Source organism: Tachysurus fulvidraco, chromosome 21 (assembly GCF_022655615.1).
Source record: "Tachysurus fulvidraco isolate hzauxx_2018 chromosome 21, HZAU_PFXX_2.0, whole genome shotgun sequence".
Classification (NCBI taxonomy): domain Eukaryota; kingdom Metazoa; phylum Chordata; class Actinopteri; order Siluriformes; family Bagridae; genus Tachysurus; species Tachysurus fulvidraco.
The window spans coordinates 9964831-9985681 of record NC_062538.1 but is presented as its reverse complement, the minus strand read 5'-3'; the positions used below and the strand labels follow the sequence as shown (position 1 = coordinate 9985681).

At 36.8% G+C, this 20851-nt stretch overlaps 3 protein-coding genes across 4 annotated transcripts in view; 2 read left to right on the top strand and 1 right to left on the bottom strand.

Moving 5' to 3' along the window:
* Positions 1-2646: 2646 nt before the first annotated feature.
* setb (SET nuclear proto-oncogene b) lies at positions 2647-8576 on the top strand. The gene is made up of 8 exons (XM_027140020.2): positions 2647-2987; positions 4320-4377; positions 4468-4610; positions 5283-5386; positions 5490-5603; positions 5895-6065; positions 6909-7052; positions 7166-8576. The coding sequence occupies exons 1-8, from the start codon at positions 2915-2917 to the stop codon at positions 7184-7186; spliced, it is 828 nt and encodes a 275-aa protein (XP_026995821.1). The 5' UTR covers positions 2647-2914; the 3' UTR covers positions 7187-8576.
* Positions 8577-8716: 140 nt separating this feature from the next.
* zgc:113162 (uncharacterized protein LOC553743 homolog) lies at positions 8717-19066 on the top strand. 2 transcript variants are annotated; one of them, XM_027140019.2, is made up of 10 exons: positions 8717-9463; positions 10660-10739; positions 11380-11570; positions 13432-13553; positions 14005-14053; positions 14191-14340; positions 16035-16208; positions 16815-16898; positions 16988-17074; positions 18782-19066. In XM_027140019.2, the coding sequence occupies exons 2-10, from the start codon at positions 10709-10711 to the stop codon at positions 18881-18883; spliced, it is 990 nt and encodes a 329-aa protein (XP_026995820.1). In that variant the 5' UTR covers positions 8717-9463; positions 10660-10708; the 3' UTR covers positions 18884-19066. The 2 variants fall into 2 exon arrangements, with proteins under 2 accessions (XP_026995820.1, XP_047661771.1); XM_047805815.1 differs by lacking the exon at positions 16035-16208.
* The window catches only part of LOC113638608 (E3 ubiquitin-protein ligase UHRF2-like), a 42059-nt gene continuing 37463 nt past the window's right edge, over positions 16256-20851 (bottom strand). The window contains exon 17 of the transcript XR_007139017.1: positions 16256-16295. The gene's annotated coding sequence lies outside the window, so the exon portion shown is untranslated. The remainder of the gene's footprint in view (positions 16296-20851) is intronic.

Here is a 20851-nt window from a genome sequence, read left to right as displayed (position 1 = left end):
GAGGAAAACGGGTTTCAAAATAAAAGTCGACGAAATTTGTCAATCTGTGGAATCTGTAGATGGACAAATATTAAAATTGGCTTAATATACGTAATATCTTATAATAATTATTATTAAATTGTAAATGTATAGTAACAGCCTTTTTTTAGAATAGTAAATATATATTTTTTAAAACAAGCATACAACCTACTACACACAAAGAAATTATTTCTATTTCAATTTATATTGCCCTAGTGGATATAAAAACTAAATTTTATCCTGTAAGGGCACTGAGACGTATACATATAAGTATAACATCACTTACAAAACAAAAGTTTCTCCAGATGTTTTAATCTAAAATCATTTAGACATTTAGCAAGTTTACCCCCAAACAAAGAAAGAAAGAAACAAACAAACAAACAAACAACATAAAATAAAATAAACTAGAATGTACATTTCCTGAAGAAAATGTGAATGGTGCTTGCACGTGGCAAAAATATTTGGAGGCAAGTGGAGACGAGCATGTGACGTCATCCGAATACTGTTGAGGAAGTTCCTCGCATTGGGCTGAGTGTTTTGATATGTCACATGTTCATGTTGTGCTATTTTTTTATTTTCACGTGACGTCACGTGATGTGACCATAATACACGTGAGGCACTTCCCCTCACTGGGCTGAGTGTTTTGATATATGACATGTGTCCATGTTGTGCAAAATTTGTGGTTTCGCTTACTTTTGGGGGCGGGGCTGCACGTGACGTCACGTGGTGTCGAATGCCGTCATCAGAATACCCGTTGGGGTGCCAATACTTTTGGACAAAAGTTGCTACAGAGGGTTTGAACATTTCATGTCAATACTGCAGTCATTATGGGATTCTACTTATTATACTGCATAGAACAGTACATGTAATTCTTACTGTTGATAGATAGATAGATAGATAGATAGATAGATAGATAGATAGATAGATAGATAGATAGATAGATAGATAGATGTGTGGTAAATGTATTGACTGGGGGCCAATACTTTTGGAATCATTGGATTGATAGTGTCCATCTACAGTGACTATAGGAGAACACAAAAGAGAAGCCGTGCCTGAGCTCTGCGCACGCTGCGTGTGTGATAGCATAAAGGCATATAGGAATTTCCCATTCAAGTCTATGGGACTTTTTTGGCCGCTTTTTCGTCCGCTGTGCGAACATCGTTGGTTGGATTTGACACCTCATTCATGGGTCTAGGACAAGTTACGCGCCAACGTTTTGTCCGGAAGAATTATAATAATAAGTATGCAAGATAACAAGAATGTTGCTTTTCAATCACCATTAATAAAAAAATCACATATCCTACTGTCTCTGTCAGACATCTTGCTTTAACTCTAAATGGGAAAACCATATAAAACATTGTCTTAGCTCTATTAGGTGATATAGTTGCATCATATACAAGTTAATTTAAGCCGTATAAAAACACTAATGCAGGTTACAGAATACCAATCATGCAATTACATAGTTTAGAATATTGTTAGGTACATTATTATTAAATTACATCAAATTGCATTAAACATATATGTATCGTGCTTTTCTAGGAAAATAATCAACATTGTTGTGGTGTGATGTGGCTTGACTTAAGCCACCCTGATTAATCTACAGCAGCACATCCCTATATTCCTCTCATACCACAGTAATGACTCAACGATTACAACTCTTTTTTTTAATAATACAACACACATGGAACTTTTTATATAGTTATAGTTACATTATGGTTATAAAACATACAGAAAAGTTATTAGTTCCTGTTATCACTTATGTTATAGCAGATATAAACAGTCATTCACTCAAAGCCTCCATTTTCTCTTGACATTCATAAGAAGAAAAAAAAAATCTTACAGAGAAGCCACAACATGTGAATTCCTTTAAACTTTAACCTTTCCTTTGTGACAAACGTTATAGCTATATCTCTGACCTGAACAAAAAGCTGAAACAGTAGACTTTATTCCATAACTAAACCCCTCCTTACAAAAAACTTCACCCCATCACATTTACATTTACTACATTTGGCAGACACCCTTATCTAAGATTAAAGCCTCGATCATTGAATAAATTAACTCTGGTTCACTAGGTTACAGACTTAAGATACCATGAAACTAAAACACTGTCCAAATTCTTTATTATTATTATTATTATTATTATTATTATTATTATTATTATTATTATTATTATTATTATTATTATTATTATTATATACAAACATATTCCATTATATTTTTTGTTAATTACACATTTTTACATTAATTTATTATTAGGATCAGTTTATGTAGTGGTCACTGTACAGAAATGAAGGTATTAGAATGGACACATAAATTAGAATTTATATCTGTACCATTTTCAGGCTGCTGGTATAAAAATTTACCTTCTGATCAATCAGAACATCCAATTCTGGACTGTAAAATAGGGTAGAAAATAAAATAATACAATAAATGTAATAGGATTAGACTTTTAGATGAACTGTGTCTAAAATACAAATACAATTTGAATTTAAAAAACATAAAACATTTTTAAAAACATATATATTCTGCGCGTAGGCAAATTGCACTTCCGCTTATGCAGCCAATCAGAGCTCGATGTACGGGAGCGAGCACCGTTTTATAAAACTGAAAGGCGGGGTTTGTTGTTCTCGCTAGTGCTCCGTTTCTAAAGCGCGTGCACGTGCAGCGGGATCGCGCCACATAGAGAATAGAGAGCGGCGCTGTGTCGGGTCGCGCGCTAATCTGAAGTAGAGAAGCGCGATATTATAAGGCTTTATAACCGCATTTCACTTCTCACGCGCAGCTAGTGTAGAGTTTTCTCTTCTTCCTCAAGCGGGAGAGTTAACAAATACGTTCGGGATCACGTTCTTCTGGAGTTTTTTGTTCGGTAAAAGTTGCGCAGGCGAACAGAATCAGCATGTCGGCCTCGGCGGCGAAAGTGAGCAGGAAGGAGCAGAACTCGAATCATGACGGCGCGGACGAGACCTCGGGTAAAGACAGACATGGCGGCCTCCTTCGGCTAAACACCGCCATTTTCACCACACACACACTCTCTCTTTCTCTATCTTTTATTTTTAATCATTTTTAATCATTTTTTTATGTTTGTTCCGTTTTACCTCCTGACACATGGCTGTAAGCCGTGGTGTTCTTGTGTAAAGCGTTACATTTGAAGCTGTATCCCGTGTCCGTAAGACTGCAGCGGTGACCCACGGCCATGTTCACCGCTCATTGTGCCACGCATGTTCGCTGCACGCTCCGTTACTCAACTCCTTCATCATTACCGCTGTCTAAATGCTCGGCTTATTTCTGGATAGTGATATCAAATAACTTACAACCCACCGGACGCTGATTTTCGCCGTTTCTTTGTTTCAAATGTGACCGACTGCGTTAATGCGCTCCGTGTTAGCATGCTAACTAAATAGCATGCTAGTTATGCTAACTGATGTAGCATGCTAGTTAGCTCGCTGTCGGGTTTATTGTGTCTCCGCGCCATCACAGCTAACTCTCCGTACTGTTAGATACCGTGAACGACACAAAATGGCTTAAAAGTTTACACGGATATAGGTGCGATTTGTTATATAAGCGACCGCCGACTGGTACGGCTTTAAAAGCGCGGACTAATAGACGGTATTTAAGTTTTTTATTAGCTTGTTAGCTAACCTGCGTTAGCCACATACAGGCCTTGTTCATTCAAACCACGCGGCCCAGCAGTTCAGTTAACCGGAAACGGCGGCTAGAGCGGATAATGTGGACTTATTAATGAACCGTATAGGATAATTAAAATAACTTGTTCGCATTAGTGTGTTCTTTTTGTGCTGGTATCAGTTTTAGCCGAAGTTGTGGCTTTATTTGGGATCGAACCGCGTGTTTACGTGCAGTGGTGAAGTCAGCTGTGTTTACGCGCCACATTCATGCGCTACTCTTATTATTAGGCTTTTCTTCGTGTTTAATGGCTGTAAGAAAAAAAATAACTCCGTCTTTATTATACGTTTTAAAAATAACGATATTTGTCCATTTTTTTTGCACCATTTAACAAGTGTGTTAGCAAAAACTGGGTGTGTGGAAATAAATGTGTAATAAAAAATAAAACAGAAATTTTCTTTAACTCTACATGTCCATCAAAAAATACACACAAGTAAAAACATTTTTTTTTTGCACTCATGTAGGTTCTCTTGCACGTTAATTTTTGCTTTTAATATTTTATTTATATATATTAAACAAAATATCAGTCAAATCTGTATTGTGAATATGCTCTCAATGTATGTATTAACTTGTCTTTTATAAACATTCTAACTTTTATAAAATGTCTTTTTATATTTTAGAAAAAGAACAGCAGGAGGCCATTGAACACATTGATGAAGTACAGAATGAAATCGACAGGTAATGGAACATGCTGCTTTCAGGTCTTGCTCAGTTTCTTGTCTCTGTTAAATGAAGTGTTTAAGATGACTGCTCTCTTTTCTTCCTCAGATTGAATGAACAAGCAAGCGAGGAAATCCTAAAAGTAGAGCAGAAGTACAATAAGCTACGCCAGCCTTTTTTCCAGAAGCGATCAGAACTCATAGCCAAAATTCCAAACTTCTGGGTCACAACATTTGTCAACCATCCACAAGGTGAGAACAGACTGAGGTGCACAATGATTTACTGAGCATTTCCTCAATATACATTAGTGAGATTCAGATCATTCTTTTTGCACCTGTTCCTTTATCTGTCCATGAGACCTGAATCAAATTCTAACAAGGTTATGCATAAACTGTAAAGTGAGAGCCATCATATTGTTTATTCAATTAGACTATGCACTCAAATATTCCATTGTGGATTTAGTATTTGAATATGTAAATATTATGCAAATTTGCATAGTAACTAAACAATAAAGTGGAACTACAGTCCTTTTTTCCATGATTGAGTTTTGTTCAGCTTTTTTTGCACTTTCAGTCAATAAGACATTAACATACAGCTCTGAGCAGATTGTGTTGTGATTTTTTTTTTTTTTTTCATTTTATTTTTTTATAATTGCTTAAATATTTATTACATGCTACAATATGTAGCATAATTGTTTTCTGTTTAGAGTACACTGATGACTTGGAGAACATAGTATGTCAAATATAGTGCCTAGTTATTGCTGTAAAATGATATCCTAAGCAACTTGTAAGTTCAACAATCATTGAGTTAACTTTGGAGAAATTAATAATAAAGATTTATTTCAGAAATGGTTTGTCGATTAAATTGTACTGGAATAATAAGAAATCCAGCTTGTGCTCTGTATTGATGGTTTGTGTGTGCAGTTTCAGCTCTGCTTGGTGAGGAGGATGAAGAAGCCCTTCATTATCTGACCAGGGTGGAGGTCACAGAGTTTGAGGATATCAAATCAGGTTACAGAATAGATTTTGTAAGTAGCTCTTTTTTTTTGTCTGCTTTGCACTAAAATTTGCGTTAAATTCCATTTTGCTGTGACACTGAGCAAAAATATATATATATTTTTTTTGCTTTAGTACTTTGATGAAAATCCCTACTTTGAAAACAAAGTTCTTTCAAAAGAGTTCCACTTGAACGAAAGTGGTGACCCGTCTTCAAAATCCACCGAAATTAAATGGAAGGCTGGAAAGGTCAGTGTTTCACACATTTTAAATGGAATGATGATCAGTGTTATTCTGGTAATTTAAAGTCTATGGTTGTCATTACCAGATTCAATGTTAATCTTGAGCTTTCTTCAAGAAAGCTGAAGAATATTGTCATTGTTCTTTAGTGTTCTGTGTAACTTTCCCAGTGCTCTTTGAGAAGGGTGTTTGAATCCTTCAGATTACAGCTTGTGGCAGGATTAGATGTTAGGATTTAATATTAGTGTAATTTGATTGCATCTGTCTTGAAAAACATAAATAAAATTAAATGCATTTCAGGACTTGACCAAGAGAGCCGGGCAAACACAGAACAAGGCTGGCAAGAAGAGGCAACATGAGGAGCCTGAGAGCTTCTTCACTTGGTTCACTGATCACTCGGATGCTGGAGCTGATGAGCTCGGAGAAGTGATCAAGGACGACATCTGGCCCAATCCTCTGCAGTATTACTTGGTACGGTTTCTGCCTTGTGAATTCAATGTAACAATATAATCTTTAACAGGACTCAAAAAATTAGCAAGAATTGAAGCACTAGTCTTAAAGGATGTGATTTACTGCACCCATATTTACACTTTGGAAGTTTATTGCACTGTTGATTTAACAAGTAGTTTGGGGGAAATATTTTCTCAGTCTGCTTTGGTTGTTAAAGTGGTTGAGCCACCAGATGGCACCCTAGTTTAAAATTTCCAAGAAAGCTGTTTTTGAGAATAAGATCTTTTACTTTATTGTGGTTGTGAGGTTTAAAGAAACACTTCAGGTTTTTGGTTTTGAGCAGTTCTGTAATTTCAGACACAGCTAAGTTGATCTCATGCACTCATCTTAAATTGATGCAAGCAACAGGTTGGAAAGCCTGTTTTTACATGTTTGGACCATGTATTTCTATGCTTGCTTGCACTAGTGTAGAAAATAATGCTGCACACGTGTTATTGTTACCACTATATACGATCAATAGTGGGTTTAGATTTCAACCTGCATTTGTGCAAACATTGCAGCAGTAGGGTACAGACTTTAATATCCCGAAAATGCCATCTAGCTCGGGTGTATACAGCAAAATCTAGCAAAACGTATTGTAATTTATAGCGGTTCTAGCTGGGAATCCGACAACCATACTGCACAAAGGCACTTTAGTGCATTAGTAAAAGTGAAATGTTTTGATGGTTAGTAAAAATCTCCAGCCCCTTAACTGAAATTCTTTGATTTTGTCTGACATTTTCTATTTATCCATCTTATTTATATTATGCATGCACACAGACTTCCACTTTGTCAGTTTTGTAAAAATTCTTTTTTCCTCAACAGGTCCCAGACATGGATGATGAGGAAGGTGAGGGTGAAGATGAGGATGATGATGAGGAGGAGGAAGGATTGGAAGATATTGACGAGGAAGGGGATGAAGATGAGGGTGAGGATGATGAAGAAGATGATGAGGGAGAGGATGGAGAGGTGAGCTATGACTCTTAATGTTATTCTTCAACCTTGTAGCATAGCATAAGCCTTATTATATTGTGTATAACTAGCAGTATTAACAGTTTTTTTTTCTTCTCTCCCCTTTGCAGGATGATGGTGAGGATGACTAAAGGTCACATGGACATTGTGATATTCCAACCCCTTCTGTACTTGTTCTTTCAATTTAGTCATCCTCTGGCCTGAGGGAGCAAAAAAAATCTTTTTTTTTTTTTTTTTTTTTTTTTTTATTATAATTTTTTTTTTGTGCTCCATCTTCTGTTCTGAAGCCTCTCCTGTCCTTCCCATGTCTAATCAGAGTTAATTCCCTGGACATTTCCTTCTTGCATTCTGAAAACTAGTGGCATCTCTTTGCTGAAGCCTCTTGCATCGTCCATCTCCAAAGACACGTACAAGATATTAACGATCTGCACGTCATCCTCTGTAGACTAAACTGAAGTAAATAGCAATTTATATGATTACATAAATTCGTTTTTTTTCTTCTGTGAATGTTTGTGATATAAAATAATAAGCCATGGTGCAGTGATGAGCTAAACATAGCGTACATAACTAGCCACTCATTTTTCTTCCTCCTCTTCCTTTCTGTATGTTGTAATATGGTTTAATGCGGGGTTTCTGCTATAGAGAGTCGACAGTTTTTTCCTAATGTAATTATTTGACATAAGGAAAGCACCAGCTTGTTCTCATCACCTCTTGTAGACATTTTTGGGTGGATATGAGATGATCAGGGTAATGGCCTTTGTTATCGTAGGCAGATTAAAGCAGGGGTCGGGTGGGGTGAGCGGGTCAGCTACACATCAACATCTTTGGGTTTTGTGTTGATTTGAATTTTCATTGTAATGTTTTACAGACACCCATGAGGTTTGAAATTTACATTTTTAATAAAAATAAAACACACACAAAAAAAATCCTCCTTGTAATTTTGCGCGAGCATAAAGGACTAATCAAGTGATAAAGAAACTTGTAGAATCTCATGAGTAAATTCACATTTGGGTCTGTTTATCTACTTCTAACTTCTAGTGGCAGCCATCAGTCATACAAAGTATTTTTGCTTGTTCTTTTAATGGTTGTTCTAAACTGCTAGGCAATATCATTTGAGCAGTCATCATTTCTATAGTAGCCCTTTTGTGTAGAGAAAGCTGAGACATGAAAGTTCATAATTCTTTATAGTGGGTTGAACATTTGCTTAATGCTGTCAACAAATATAAAAAAATTTGCCCAAGAAGCAGCTGAGGAAAGCTGGCTATTTAAACTGAATTAGATCAGTTAAGCATCCTTGTATACTGATCTGTGTCCATATGTACACTTTCCTTGTATTTTCTCATGTGCAGTTACAGTTTGTTAAATCATGAATGTTTTATGACCATTCAGTTCATTTCCTCAGAAACGACCAAGTATACACATCAGACTTTAGTACTTACACCTTAGAGATACACACTGGGTTCAGAAATGATTGTGACCCCTTTTATATGCATTTGTATTAAAGCTTAAATTAGAATGAAACTTCCCTTTTTGACATTCTTTACATGATGATCCATAATGTTAAAGTGAAACAAGTTTATTAAAAATCAAAGCTCTTGAATATTCAAATATTTTATTCAGCACCTTGGCAGCAGTTACAGCTTTGAGTCTTCTTGGGTCAGTCTACAAGCTTTACACATCTGCCATTGTCCTGTTCTACTTAGCCGAACCTCTCAAGTGCCATCAGAATGGATGAGTAGCATTTAGAAACTGCCATCTTCACATCTGTCTACAGATTTTCTATAGTTTTTTTGGGCTGTGCTTTTGCTAGGCCGCTCGAGGACACCCACAGACTTGTCGCAAATACACTCCAGTGTTTTTTTTGGTTGAATGCTTCAGGTTGCATGCTGAAAGATGATGCCCTAGTCTGAGCTTGGGTGCTCTCCGGTGCAGGTTATTTATTCAAGCACCTTTATTTCAGTTTTCATTTATTACCTTGAATTCTTCCTCCAAATTCAAGTGTCCTTGTTCTTCCTGTTAAAAAGCCACCCATATATCATGATGCTGTCAATTACCATTCTTCACTGTAGTCTGTGATGAGCAGCAAAAGTTTTTTTTTTAACCATTGTGTGACGTCATACACACAGGTCTTTCTAAATCACTTCCAGTCAACTGAAGTCAAACCAAGCAGGATTGCAGCTCCAGATCACTAAAAATAAATAATAACATTAATCAATATTTTAACAAGTGTCTTTTAAAGCACACAGTGAAAGACAATGAACTGCGTCAGAATAAAGCAGGCCATTGATTGGTTAAACGCGGGGAGGAGCGTGTGTGTGTGTGTGTGCGCGCGCGCGCTCGCGTTTGTGTGTGTCTATTATTCATTATAAGACGCGGTTCATCTTCAGCTCATCCTACATAGCGGAAAAGTAAGTATTAACCGCTTACAGACCTCTGTGTATGTTGTTTTTAATAACACACAATGTTCTTTGTTTATTTGTTATTTTAGAAGTTAGAAAATGAAAAACTTCCATAAAGCTTTTAAGTTCCTCAATAACAGATGAAAAGAATTGAAACAATAATGAATAAACAGCGTTTCCTGAATTAAAGTGTGACGTTTATACACAAATGGTTACTGACTACTGAAAAACACATGATGTGTAATCAAGTTAATAAATACATCTGTTGCTTTTACCCTTACATTCCTGTGTTTACTGATAGCTTTCTAAAAGAAAATCAGAGCTCAAATATTAAAATAAAAAAAAGCTGAATTATTAAAAACTCAATTATTAAATCTCTAAACAACACAAACTAATCTCACTATTAATACACAGTAGATATTAAGATATTGGTTGAAAAACAACCAATAAACAGTTGTAGCCTTGTAACGTGTGTATGTACTATACAGTGTACCTCTACTTTATTTTCTCTTTACACAGATATTAATCAAAGAATAAATAAATGAATAAACAAACGGTTAGATTGATAAATGAATGAATAAATTAGATTGGAGGACTGATTGAATTAATGAGGATTTAATCAATATAATCTGAAATACACATCTGAAATCTTATAGTCCAAAATCTGAATGATAATATATTTACTCCTGATTCTAATTTACGAAATCTTGACTGGTCCTTGTCGATCCGAGAGACCTCTGTGGGGTTTTACATGTTCAGTGATATATGATTTAATGCTTTATAAACCTATAAATCTTGTGTGAGTAGGTGAGAATTATAGTGTTGTGCTGTGAGGAGACCACTTTAGGTTTAAAATTTAGCTTGACAAAATTTACCAACTTTAATTTTTGCTTAGTGAAGTTAAGATCTGAATCTTGTTGAACTTTTCAGATAAGAATTGATTTGTGATTTTGAGATTTCTAAATTAATTAAGATAAATAATATAAATATTTACACCTGTATACATTCAAAATCCTTGGTGGCACAAAAGTAATGGCACCAGCTTGCAGATGGATGCAATTGAGAAAAAAAAAAATTGGTCACTATAGAATTAAAAAAGGTACACAAAATATATTGTAAATACAACACTGTGACAGTTTAAGGTTGAGCAAAATGTATGTTTTTATCAGTTTTTAATGATTTTGTGGGTGTTTGGTGTGTTTCAGCTAGTGTGAGTGAAGCTGATGGTGATAGGTAGAATCCTCACCTTTCACAATGCACATGAATAATCTGCTGAACCACTGGAGTGAGTAACACCTTTACACATTTAATTCTTGATTTATAGAGAATTTAGCAATTACTTCTCATAAAGCAGATAGCAGACTGTTTGCTAGCTAGGCAGACCAGCTGAGCTCTTAATAGCTCTTGCAATGTAAGCATATGTGGCCTACACTGACATATCATTGTCAGTGGTTGAAGTCAGACAATGTGTTAATACAGTTTATTTATAAATGACGTCAAGTCAAGTCATCTTTATTGTCACACAGCTCTCTTGATTAATTGTTTGAATTCATAAGTAAATTTGTTGCTTATTTAGTTGAAGAGGTGTGGCCTTTGTCTTGTACTTCTGGTGAAAAGTGTGATCTGACCTCTGTATATGTCTGTGTAAGTGAAGGTGTATCTTTGTCCATGTTAGAAAAGGTATTATGGACTCTGTCTCTGTCTATGATAGTAAAGGAGATGTGGCTTCAGTGTCTCACCGTCTTCGTCATGGCAAAATTAGCTGTCGTTTGTTTGACAGCTGTTCTTTTGTAAGGCAATTTTTAGTTAACATGTTGCTTAGTGAGACAGGAAGCAAAATGCAGCCCTACAGATTTTTTAGTGCTCTTGTCACACTGTGTTTATTGACAGTATTAGTCATGAGGATTGGTCTTTATGCTTTGTAGATAAAATCACAGGGATATCTGATGTGGGCATGTCGGAGCCTGGTAGACCCACCCTCCTCAGTGAGTGTACAGATACTTACTGCCAGGCCAAGCACCAGAGCTGCCTTGATATCTGTGCCTGCAAACTGCATTTCTGGGAGGATTTCAGCTCAGAGCTCATAGGGAGTGGCTTCTTCTCTAAAGTCTACAAGGTACAAATAAACAGAATCCACTTTATCATTTTCTAACGTGTAACACTTTTTCCCCCCTTCTAATTAACCACTGTGTCCGTGTGAGTATAGGATTCTCCATTGAGATGTCAGAGTAACACACACAGCTAGGGCTGGGTAATTTTTAGAAAATCTTTCATACTGACATGATACCTTGAATTTGGGTAAACACATGTTTCTGTAACAATTAAAAAAATAAACAAGTATATAAAAATAAAATAAAAAAATAGTTACATTGAGATATGATACATTTAAAAAATACAAATTTGTGGCATTTTCATTAAGGCAGAAAAAACCCCACACGATTATGGTTTATTTTGCATTGGAAATTTATATAGACAAAAATAAAGTTCTAGACTGTTCTATTTATATATTTAAAAAAAGGATTTTTTTGTATATTTGTGTACTGTTATGTCAAAAATCCAAAAAGTGTAAATGTTACAGGGGATATGGTTGTTGTGTTATTTGTCCAGTTTGTGAGTTCAGAGTGAAGACAGTGTCCTCATGTGTCTCAGGATAGTTGCTTTGGTCTCTGATTGTATCATGCAGCTGGTTAATCCTGAAAACAGCATGTTTTTAAAGATGATAATAATGTACTTAAGTCACTTTAGTGTGTTATTTTACTACAGTAAGGGCCCAGTCATATCATATAATGTTAAACATGGTGCACAAACAGAATATTTGACTACACATGCTCGTTTACATCCACAATTATCATTATTTCATCTCTTTTGACTCCCAACCTCAGACACACTGAATACTCTGAGTAATACCAGCAGGTCTACAATAAATATCACAGAGCTGTTCTTAGGGCAGGATAAATATGACATCATGTCTGTACCAATAACATCTGAATTTGTATGCTTTATTTATCTATGATGTGAAATCAAGTGTATTCATTTATTTAAATTATTTTTTTATGTTATCATTTCAATATTGTTTTGGTGCCAGTACAAAAAGACAAATGTATTTAACTGAATTGAATTCATACTTTACTTTATATAGCAGTGTATGTATGTATGTGTGTCAGCCTTGAAAATGAAAAGGCTGAATTTACATTTGAGCAAATAAATTTCATTCAATTTTGTTTGTCTGTTTAGTTTTAATTTGAATTCAGTTCGACCCCAAACTTCTTCTAAAAATGTATTTCAAGTGAGAGGAGGAGGAAAGGCTGGTTTATAGCTGCGGTCACATAGGCAGTAGATTGTTTGTGGAATTTCCACAAAATTTTAAAGTGAGTTTAAATGTTAAAATTTACAGTACTGTGCAAAAGTTTTAGGCAGGTGTGAAACAATGCTGTAAACAAAGAATGCTTTCAGAAATATAAATAATGAGTGTTTATTTTCTGTTCTGTTAGGAAAAGGTAAATATTCAGCTTCAGGGTAACAGGAACACTGCTGGGATGCATCACACCACCCCATTATTGATTATTTTTCTAACAGCACGTCCCATGGTTAAAATCCATCACGTATCGTACTTAGTTTATTGAGAGTGTGTTATTTATTTATAAGAAACTGTTACAGAAAAAACCATCACACTTTACAGAATAATAAGGTTTAATTATTGTGTTAGGAAAAGGAATATTGAAAAGGAATAACTGTTTATGAGAATTGTTCAGAAATCTACTTTAGAAATGTTTAAGAAAGTTAAAATAACTATGAATTAAAGTCATGAGCTATAAATGTACATGTTTTTCCCTACACTGAGAGTAACACTTACTGTATTAACACTCAGGTGCAGAATTATTTTTCAGTACTGACTGATATGCAGAGCTTTGACATCAAGTATGAAAAGTGGATCGTGACTCTTCATTTTCTCAGAGTTATTTTTTTATGTGCGACAGGTGATGCATAACACCACAATGAAGGTGATGGTGGTAAAGGTTTATAAGAATGATGTGGATCAGGAAAGCATCATAAGGGAGATGAGCCTCCTACAGAAACTCTCACACCCCAATGTGGTGAGGTGAGTCAGCAAGCAAATGATGTGCTCAAAGTATCAGTTTTATATTTGAAGTAGTAAAGTCTTATTATTCCTTTAATTCATGAGCTTAACTATCTTATTATTTCCATCCATTTGATCATCAGAATCTGCTTACCTTTTTTGTGAATGTGTTGAGAACTGTTTTCAAAGGTGTCACACTGTGACCAGTTAGGGCAAAAGAAAAATTAGGTTATGGTTAGGGCAAAAGAAAATTGACCACAGTGTCCCAAATACTGTATAAGATCTCTGAGCTCTGAGATGTGTTTGGTGCATGAGGCTTTAACTGGTAGCTGCATTCATAAACTAAAAAAAATTACTAGAGAGTAAATATCAAGATTCAGTTTAATCTTTAAACAAGTATCAAATTGCATCGATTGCATGATTATGTTGGCTTGACTGTGAGGAATAAAAATATTTTGTATCTTTTCTGAAGGTATCTGGGGATTTGTGTCAGAGAGAATAAACTGCACCCGATCCTCGAGGTGAGTTCATTTATTTTGAATCTAAAAACATGCTCATAATAATATTCTGCAATACATGTACAATAATGTATATATAAAGGCTGGATTAGGTTTCTCAATCAAGTTGTATGTATGTATGTTTGTGTGTGTACATGTAGTATGTAAGCGGTGGCTGTCTGGAGGAGCTTTTGGCGAGCAGTGACATCTCGCTCTGTTGGAGAGAAAAGGTTGAACTAGCCTGTGACATCTGCAGAGGAATGACGTACCTCCACTCCAGGAACATCTACCATAGAGACCTGAACTCCAAGGTTGGAGCATGCACACACAACCCTGTGAAAAGTCAATTCAAAAGTCATTCCTGTTGCATCCAGTATTCTTGTTTAGTTTAATAGTAGCTCATAATAGCTTCTAAAGCTCACTAGATAAACCCAAAATAAATAATGTACTGATTGCTGTGTAAATAGCTTGTCTGTTTCCAATTCTCTATTCTAGGCTTTGTGCTAGCTTTGTTGACAGAGCAAAAGACAGCAAACAAATTATACTACTGTAGCTATGTGCACTGACCAGAGGCACCAATTATCTGTTACTTGCGTCTAAGCTTCCAATTTTGCTTTGTAATATCTCTATTTAATGCGAGGTCGCGTTTAATCACGGTATAAAATGAAATTGGATAATAATTATAGTTTTTCATTCCACTTTTGCACAAATAAGTTCTAATCTGAGATTTTGTATGTAAATAAAGTGCTGTGTCACTCTGTGTACATTAATGGCAGTTTTTTTGCTATAAAATTCAGAAGCCGGTGGTTTGGAGACATTTCAAATACCGGTGCAGTTTTTGGTTGACGGATCAGTCTCTCACACCTCTGTTTGTAAGAGGATATGTGGAGAAAAGGAGTAGAACACATTAGCAATGGTACAGCTGATGAATGGCCACTTTAATGGATGTTTAGTTGGCAATAGGGCAAGAGACTGACGATCAAGCTTGACCCATGTAGTAATAAAAACTCAGTGAGCTTTTGTGATCAGTAATCAAGATTGGAAACAAGGGACTAGCTATGGTGTAAGCTAACCAGCTAAGCCAGCAGTAGCAATTCTAGCGAGCAGGTCACAGCCAATGCTCCAAGAGAAAAAGAATAGTGTACAGTCCCCAATGTGGAAGCGAAGACATAAGATAAACTAAATGTAAAATCAGTCTCTCACAGCTTTGAAAAATCTGTAGAGTGAAAACAATGTTGTGTTAGAATAAGCATTTAGTATAAGCCTGTGATTTGAGGCTGTACTGCTGCCAGAGCTGCTGTTAAAGGACATTAATCAACCAGAATCCAGACTTTAGCTGCACTGTGGTGGGAAATTGATAAGAAGATACGTAATCCAAACATGCAGGGTCATGTGCACTTCATTACCTTGCTTGTTGTTGTTCCAGGTTCAGATTTCACCGTGTTGCTGGACGACAGCTCTGCACACATATGCGTCAGTCTGTATTTTATTATTTAAACATGCAGGATAGATTCTGTTTCTGTCTCAGTTGGAAGTGGAAACAAACTGCTTTCCTTGAGATGCATACCATTTACACAATTAACTGGATCTCTACATTTTCATTAGTTTTGCTCTAGATCTACAAGGCCAAAATGTCACGAAACAAACTTTACACCCTGGACAGAGGAACACTGTTAAGTGTTGAAGTGAGTTGTACTGTGTATTATTGTCTGTGGACAGGATTGAAAAACAAAACTTTTGACAGGGAGAATGGGTGTCTTTCTGCCTATCTGTCTGTCTACCATGTCTGTAATGAACATTTTCCAGTGTCAGATAAATAATTGAGCTCAGGCTGATCACAAAAGTGAACAGAAAAAGTGTAAACCCCCCATTTTAGAGATAAAAGTAGACAAAGCGATCTGCCTATTTCATAATAAAGTTGTAATATTTGGCAGAGCAGAATTAGACACCGCTGTTTCTGTCATGTAAGTGCGTCTCTGCCTGATATCTAAACTGCTGCTTGCAGAACTGTCTGATCCGAGTGACCGCACAGGGCAGAGAGGCAGTGGTGACAGATTTCGGTCTTGCCCGAGAGGTGGTGGAGCTTCCTGTTAGCAGTCCTGACAGAAAGATGTCCTTGGTGGGTTCTGCGTTCTGGATGGCCCCCGAGATGCTGAGAGGGGAACCATATGGCCGCAAGGTTTACATGCCTTACAGTTTGGGTTTTGTTCTGTGTGTGAGTGCATGTTTGTGTGTTTGTGTGTTTGTGTGTGTGTGTGTGTGTGTGTTGGTGGGGTGAACCTGTTACAGTTATTATAAACCTCAAAGGGCACTACAGGGTAAATCTATGCTGCTTGTCATCAATTTGCCTCAGTGAGGAAATGAGAAACTGAGACAAAATTCAATAGTAAACTAGCTCACATTATTCACAGGAGTGGTCCCTGAGAATCAATTAACTAACCAGCTTGCCATGTGCTAATATGTATTAAGAGTATAGTACATTGCATTTGCTCAGTCATTAAAAACTGTCATAAAACTGAATTCTTATCAATTCTGAATTCCATCCATCCAGAGTTGTAGAACAATGGACACTTGTCCCTGAATTGATCTGTTAGTTATAAGTAATGTTTCCCTAAAAAGAAAAGAGCTTTACATGAAACTAATTGATTTACATCACATTTGATTGAAGTGATACCCCATGTATCATTTGCTCTGTCCTTCCTGTCAGTGTACTGTCGATATGTCTCATGATGCTGGGATTAATCAGTCCAACTCTGTGTAACTGCTACCCTTTGACCAATCACAGGTGGATGTTTTCTCCTTTGGCATCATGCTGTGTGAAATTCTAGCTAGAATTCCTGCTGACCCAGAAATTTTGCCTAGAACACAGGTAAACACTGCCAGCTCACACTCTCTCTTGTGTACACACATACACACGCCTAATATCTTTTAGGACATCTGTGTTTCTCTTCTCTCCAGGACTTTGGTCTGGATGTGGAGGCATTCAGAGATCTGGTACTGGGATGTCCACAGAAAGTTCTGGAGCTCCCAGCCAACTGCTGTCAGGTAAGCAGGTGGGATAGTACATTGAGAAGAGATGATACATGGAGAGATCGTACAGAGAGACGTTACAGAGAAATAGTTCAGAGAAAGGCGGTACAGTAAATAGTACAGAGAGATGGTGCAGGAGATATTATGGAGAGGTAGTATGGAGACAATGTTACAGTGGGATAATACTGGGAGATGGTACAGTGAGGCAGTACGGAGAGGTTGCACAGTATGGAACATCAGTATGTTGAGTTGATGTGTTGAGGCAGCATGGTGATACAGTACAGTGAGATAATACAGAGATATGGTACAGCGATATGATACATGGATGTGGTACAGTTAGACAGTTTAGAGATATAGTTCAGTAAAACCGTATGGAGCATCTGTATACTGTATTAAGATGATGCATGTGTTAAGGCAACCTGCAGGTAAAGTATAGATAGATGGTACAGAGAGACAGTGTGGGGAGATAGTAGAGAGATAGAAAGACAGCACAAAGGGACAATAATACAGTAAGTGTACTCTAGATACCAAATCAACTTCTTTCACTTTTTTTTTTTAAGTTATTGAATGTGTTGTATATTATATAGTGGATGTCTCTCTAGCTTACCTGGAACGGCCTCCAATATCCTATCCAGTTTGCCTTTAAAGCTGTACACTACCCACAAACTGCCCTTGTAGCTGTTACTGAGAAGCTTCATAGCACTAGAACAGTCATACTGTTCTTGGCTATCATTTTCCTTGACCTTTCAGCACATTTCTGTGAAGGCATCTCCATGTCAAGGTCCCTGGACAGCATTCACAACCATCCTTATCAGCTAACATTGATAACTTGACTCGCGCGTGTAGGTTTCTCTTTTACAACATCAACAGAAACTGGCTTTTCCTGTCTACAGAGGTGATCAGGAGCTTGATCAATCTCTGGGTCATCTCAAGACCAGATTACTACAAATCAGAGCCTCTGCGCACCATCTAACCTTCCAGTTGAACCAGATTTCTCCAAATGACACTAATCTCATTGCTGGGCTAGCTAAAGTTGCTTTGTAGCTGCTGCATCAGACATGAAATACTCATGTTCACCTACAAATCTATTCCATTTCCTTCCATGGACCAGTATCAAAATACTTCAAAGCATTTAACAAACCATGCTCTCTAGTACGGCCTGACTGGATTGACCATCCCTCAAAATAATAGGAAGACATGCATGAAGACTCTCTGTTCTGGGGCCCAGTTTGTAGAATAAACTTCCATTGTGAGTCACTTGGGGTCTTCAGATTTTGACTAAAGTCCTATCACTTCATCAAGCATGTGAATCAACAACTCTATTTTTATTTTAAAATGCTTGTTTATTCTATATTATAATAGTTTTAAAAAGGTACTAGGTAAACTAGTATGAGGGTGTGTTTTTGGTAGAGACTACAAAGCACTTTTGAAAATTGATCAGGATAAAGGCCGGCACTAAACACTGTGAAACTGAAGGCAAATTTGTTCACAAATTTGCTACTTTAGCGAGCATATTGGTGTTAATCAAAAGGAACATGAGGTAAAGGTCCAGTAAACAGAAGCATCTTATTTTTAGAGCTAAATATTTGTGTGTAAACAATACAAATGAATGGAAAAACACTAAACTTGATGCAGCAAAATAAAACTTTATGGAAACCTTTTTTTGTAGCAGACAGAATTTAGTTAGCTGCAATAAACCAATAAATTATTCTCTGCATTCAGATGGACGCATATCGGCGGCCGTCATTCACTGACCTACTGGAAAGGCTAGAGGATGTTGCAGAGAATCTGGAATCTCCAGATTGCCCTCTGACCTCAGGGTGACCGCTGCGAGTGAAGTGCCTGCTGCATGCTTCAGTCTTTATGCCTAATTTTATCTTTGAGGACTTGTGTGTTTAAGGAACTGGACCAATTTTCACATGGGACCTGTTACCATACACCATTCCTTATGCAGTCTATTCAGGGTTTACTGCAGGAGACTGGAATTAAAGTGGCAGTGGACTAGTATTCATTTGCATTAAGTGACTGATTTGATTGTGTAGGTTAGTATAACCTTGAATTGTTCTTGTTTTATTAATTTTTTTTATTGTTTTATTGTGTTTTTTTGTGAAATATGATCATTATGATCCTTCTCTACAGATTTTCAGTTTAAATATAATGTTTAGCGTACTCTGTTGGAATTGGAACCATGTCCGGTAAGGCGCAGAGTTTTATTTGTCCAGGCAAAGTATTACAGTTTTTTTGGATTGTTTAAGCACGATTTTCAAAACAGGGCCCGTGTTTTCAAAACACTACACACAATTAGCACAACCACACACCCAATTAGCAAAACACTACAGATCCCTTGCATAATTAAACACTCTTGTAAAAACTATACACTTCTGTTTAAAAACCACACTTTGTTACCATATGAAATACACGTTTCACATTACTATACTCTGTTTGCACGAGTTACACTCTGCTGTGATAAACCTAAAACACTTTTAGCACTTCTACTTCCCTATGATTAGAGTAGGCTACCATCAATAAAGTACAAATATAATGTAAATTCACCAAACACTACACAAGACCAATGTTGCAGACTGAAGAAACTCATTTATTTGTCAACATGCCCAAAATGTTGACATGGAGATTCATAATACTGTAACAAAATGTCACTTTACGTATTGTACTGTAAGTTTACTGTAAAAAAAAAAACAACAACAAAAAACTAGACATTGTCTCTTCGCCTAGCTGGATCTGGCCAGAGAATTTCATCAACATCGCAGGCAATGTTGTCATTAGCAAGACACCTTGGAAAGAAACGTCTTGAATGACGAATCCATCCTTGCATTGCTGCTACCTCCATCTGGTCACAGGCCTCCTCCATGGCTTGGATGAGGGGTACCTAAGCCTGGAGACGGAGATCAAGAGTCAAGTCAAGTCAAGTCAAGAAGCTTTTTATTGTCATTTCAACCATATATAGCTGTTGCAGTACACAGTGAAATGAGACAACGTTTCTCCAGGATCAAGGTGCTACATAAAACAAAGACAGGGCTAAGGACATGTAAGTAGTCTTAGCCACATAAAGTGCAACTGTGCAACCTGGCGCAAACAGTGCAGGACAAGACAAGCAAGACAGTGCAGGACAAAAGACAGTGCAGGACAAAAAACAGTGCAGACATTAAGTTACAAGACAATACAAAAAGTACAAAAAATGCAATACACAAAAGACAAGATCATATACCTTCCAACGCCATGCCGAGAAAAACTCTTCTATAGGGTTGAGGAATGGAGAGTATGGTGGAAGATACTGTATAGGACAGTGAAATGTTGCTGAAACCAGTTCTGAACCAGTGCAGAGCGGTGGAAAGACACATTGTCCCAGACAACAATGTATTGCATATGATCGATTTGATTTGCTACTGTTATGTTGTGCAATTGGTCCAAGAATGTAAGTATGAGTGCTGTGTTGTAAAGGCCCATATGGGCATGGCGGTGGAGGACCCCATTCTGTGTAATGGCTGCACAGTGTATTATATTAACCCCACGTTGCCCCGGGACACTGACTATAGCCCTGTGGCCAATGATGTTTCTTCCCCTCCTTCGTGTTCTCATCAGGTTGAACCCAGCCTCATCTACGTAAATGAACTCATGCTGGATCTCCTCTCCATCCATTCGTAAAACTCTCTGATGAACAGTGTCATGCAAAATTGTGTAGTTCAGTGTAGATCTAATATACATATTACAGTACAGTAAAAGATTGAGACGGTATGCAAGAACACATGCTAAAGTGAATACATACCTCTTCAT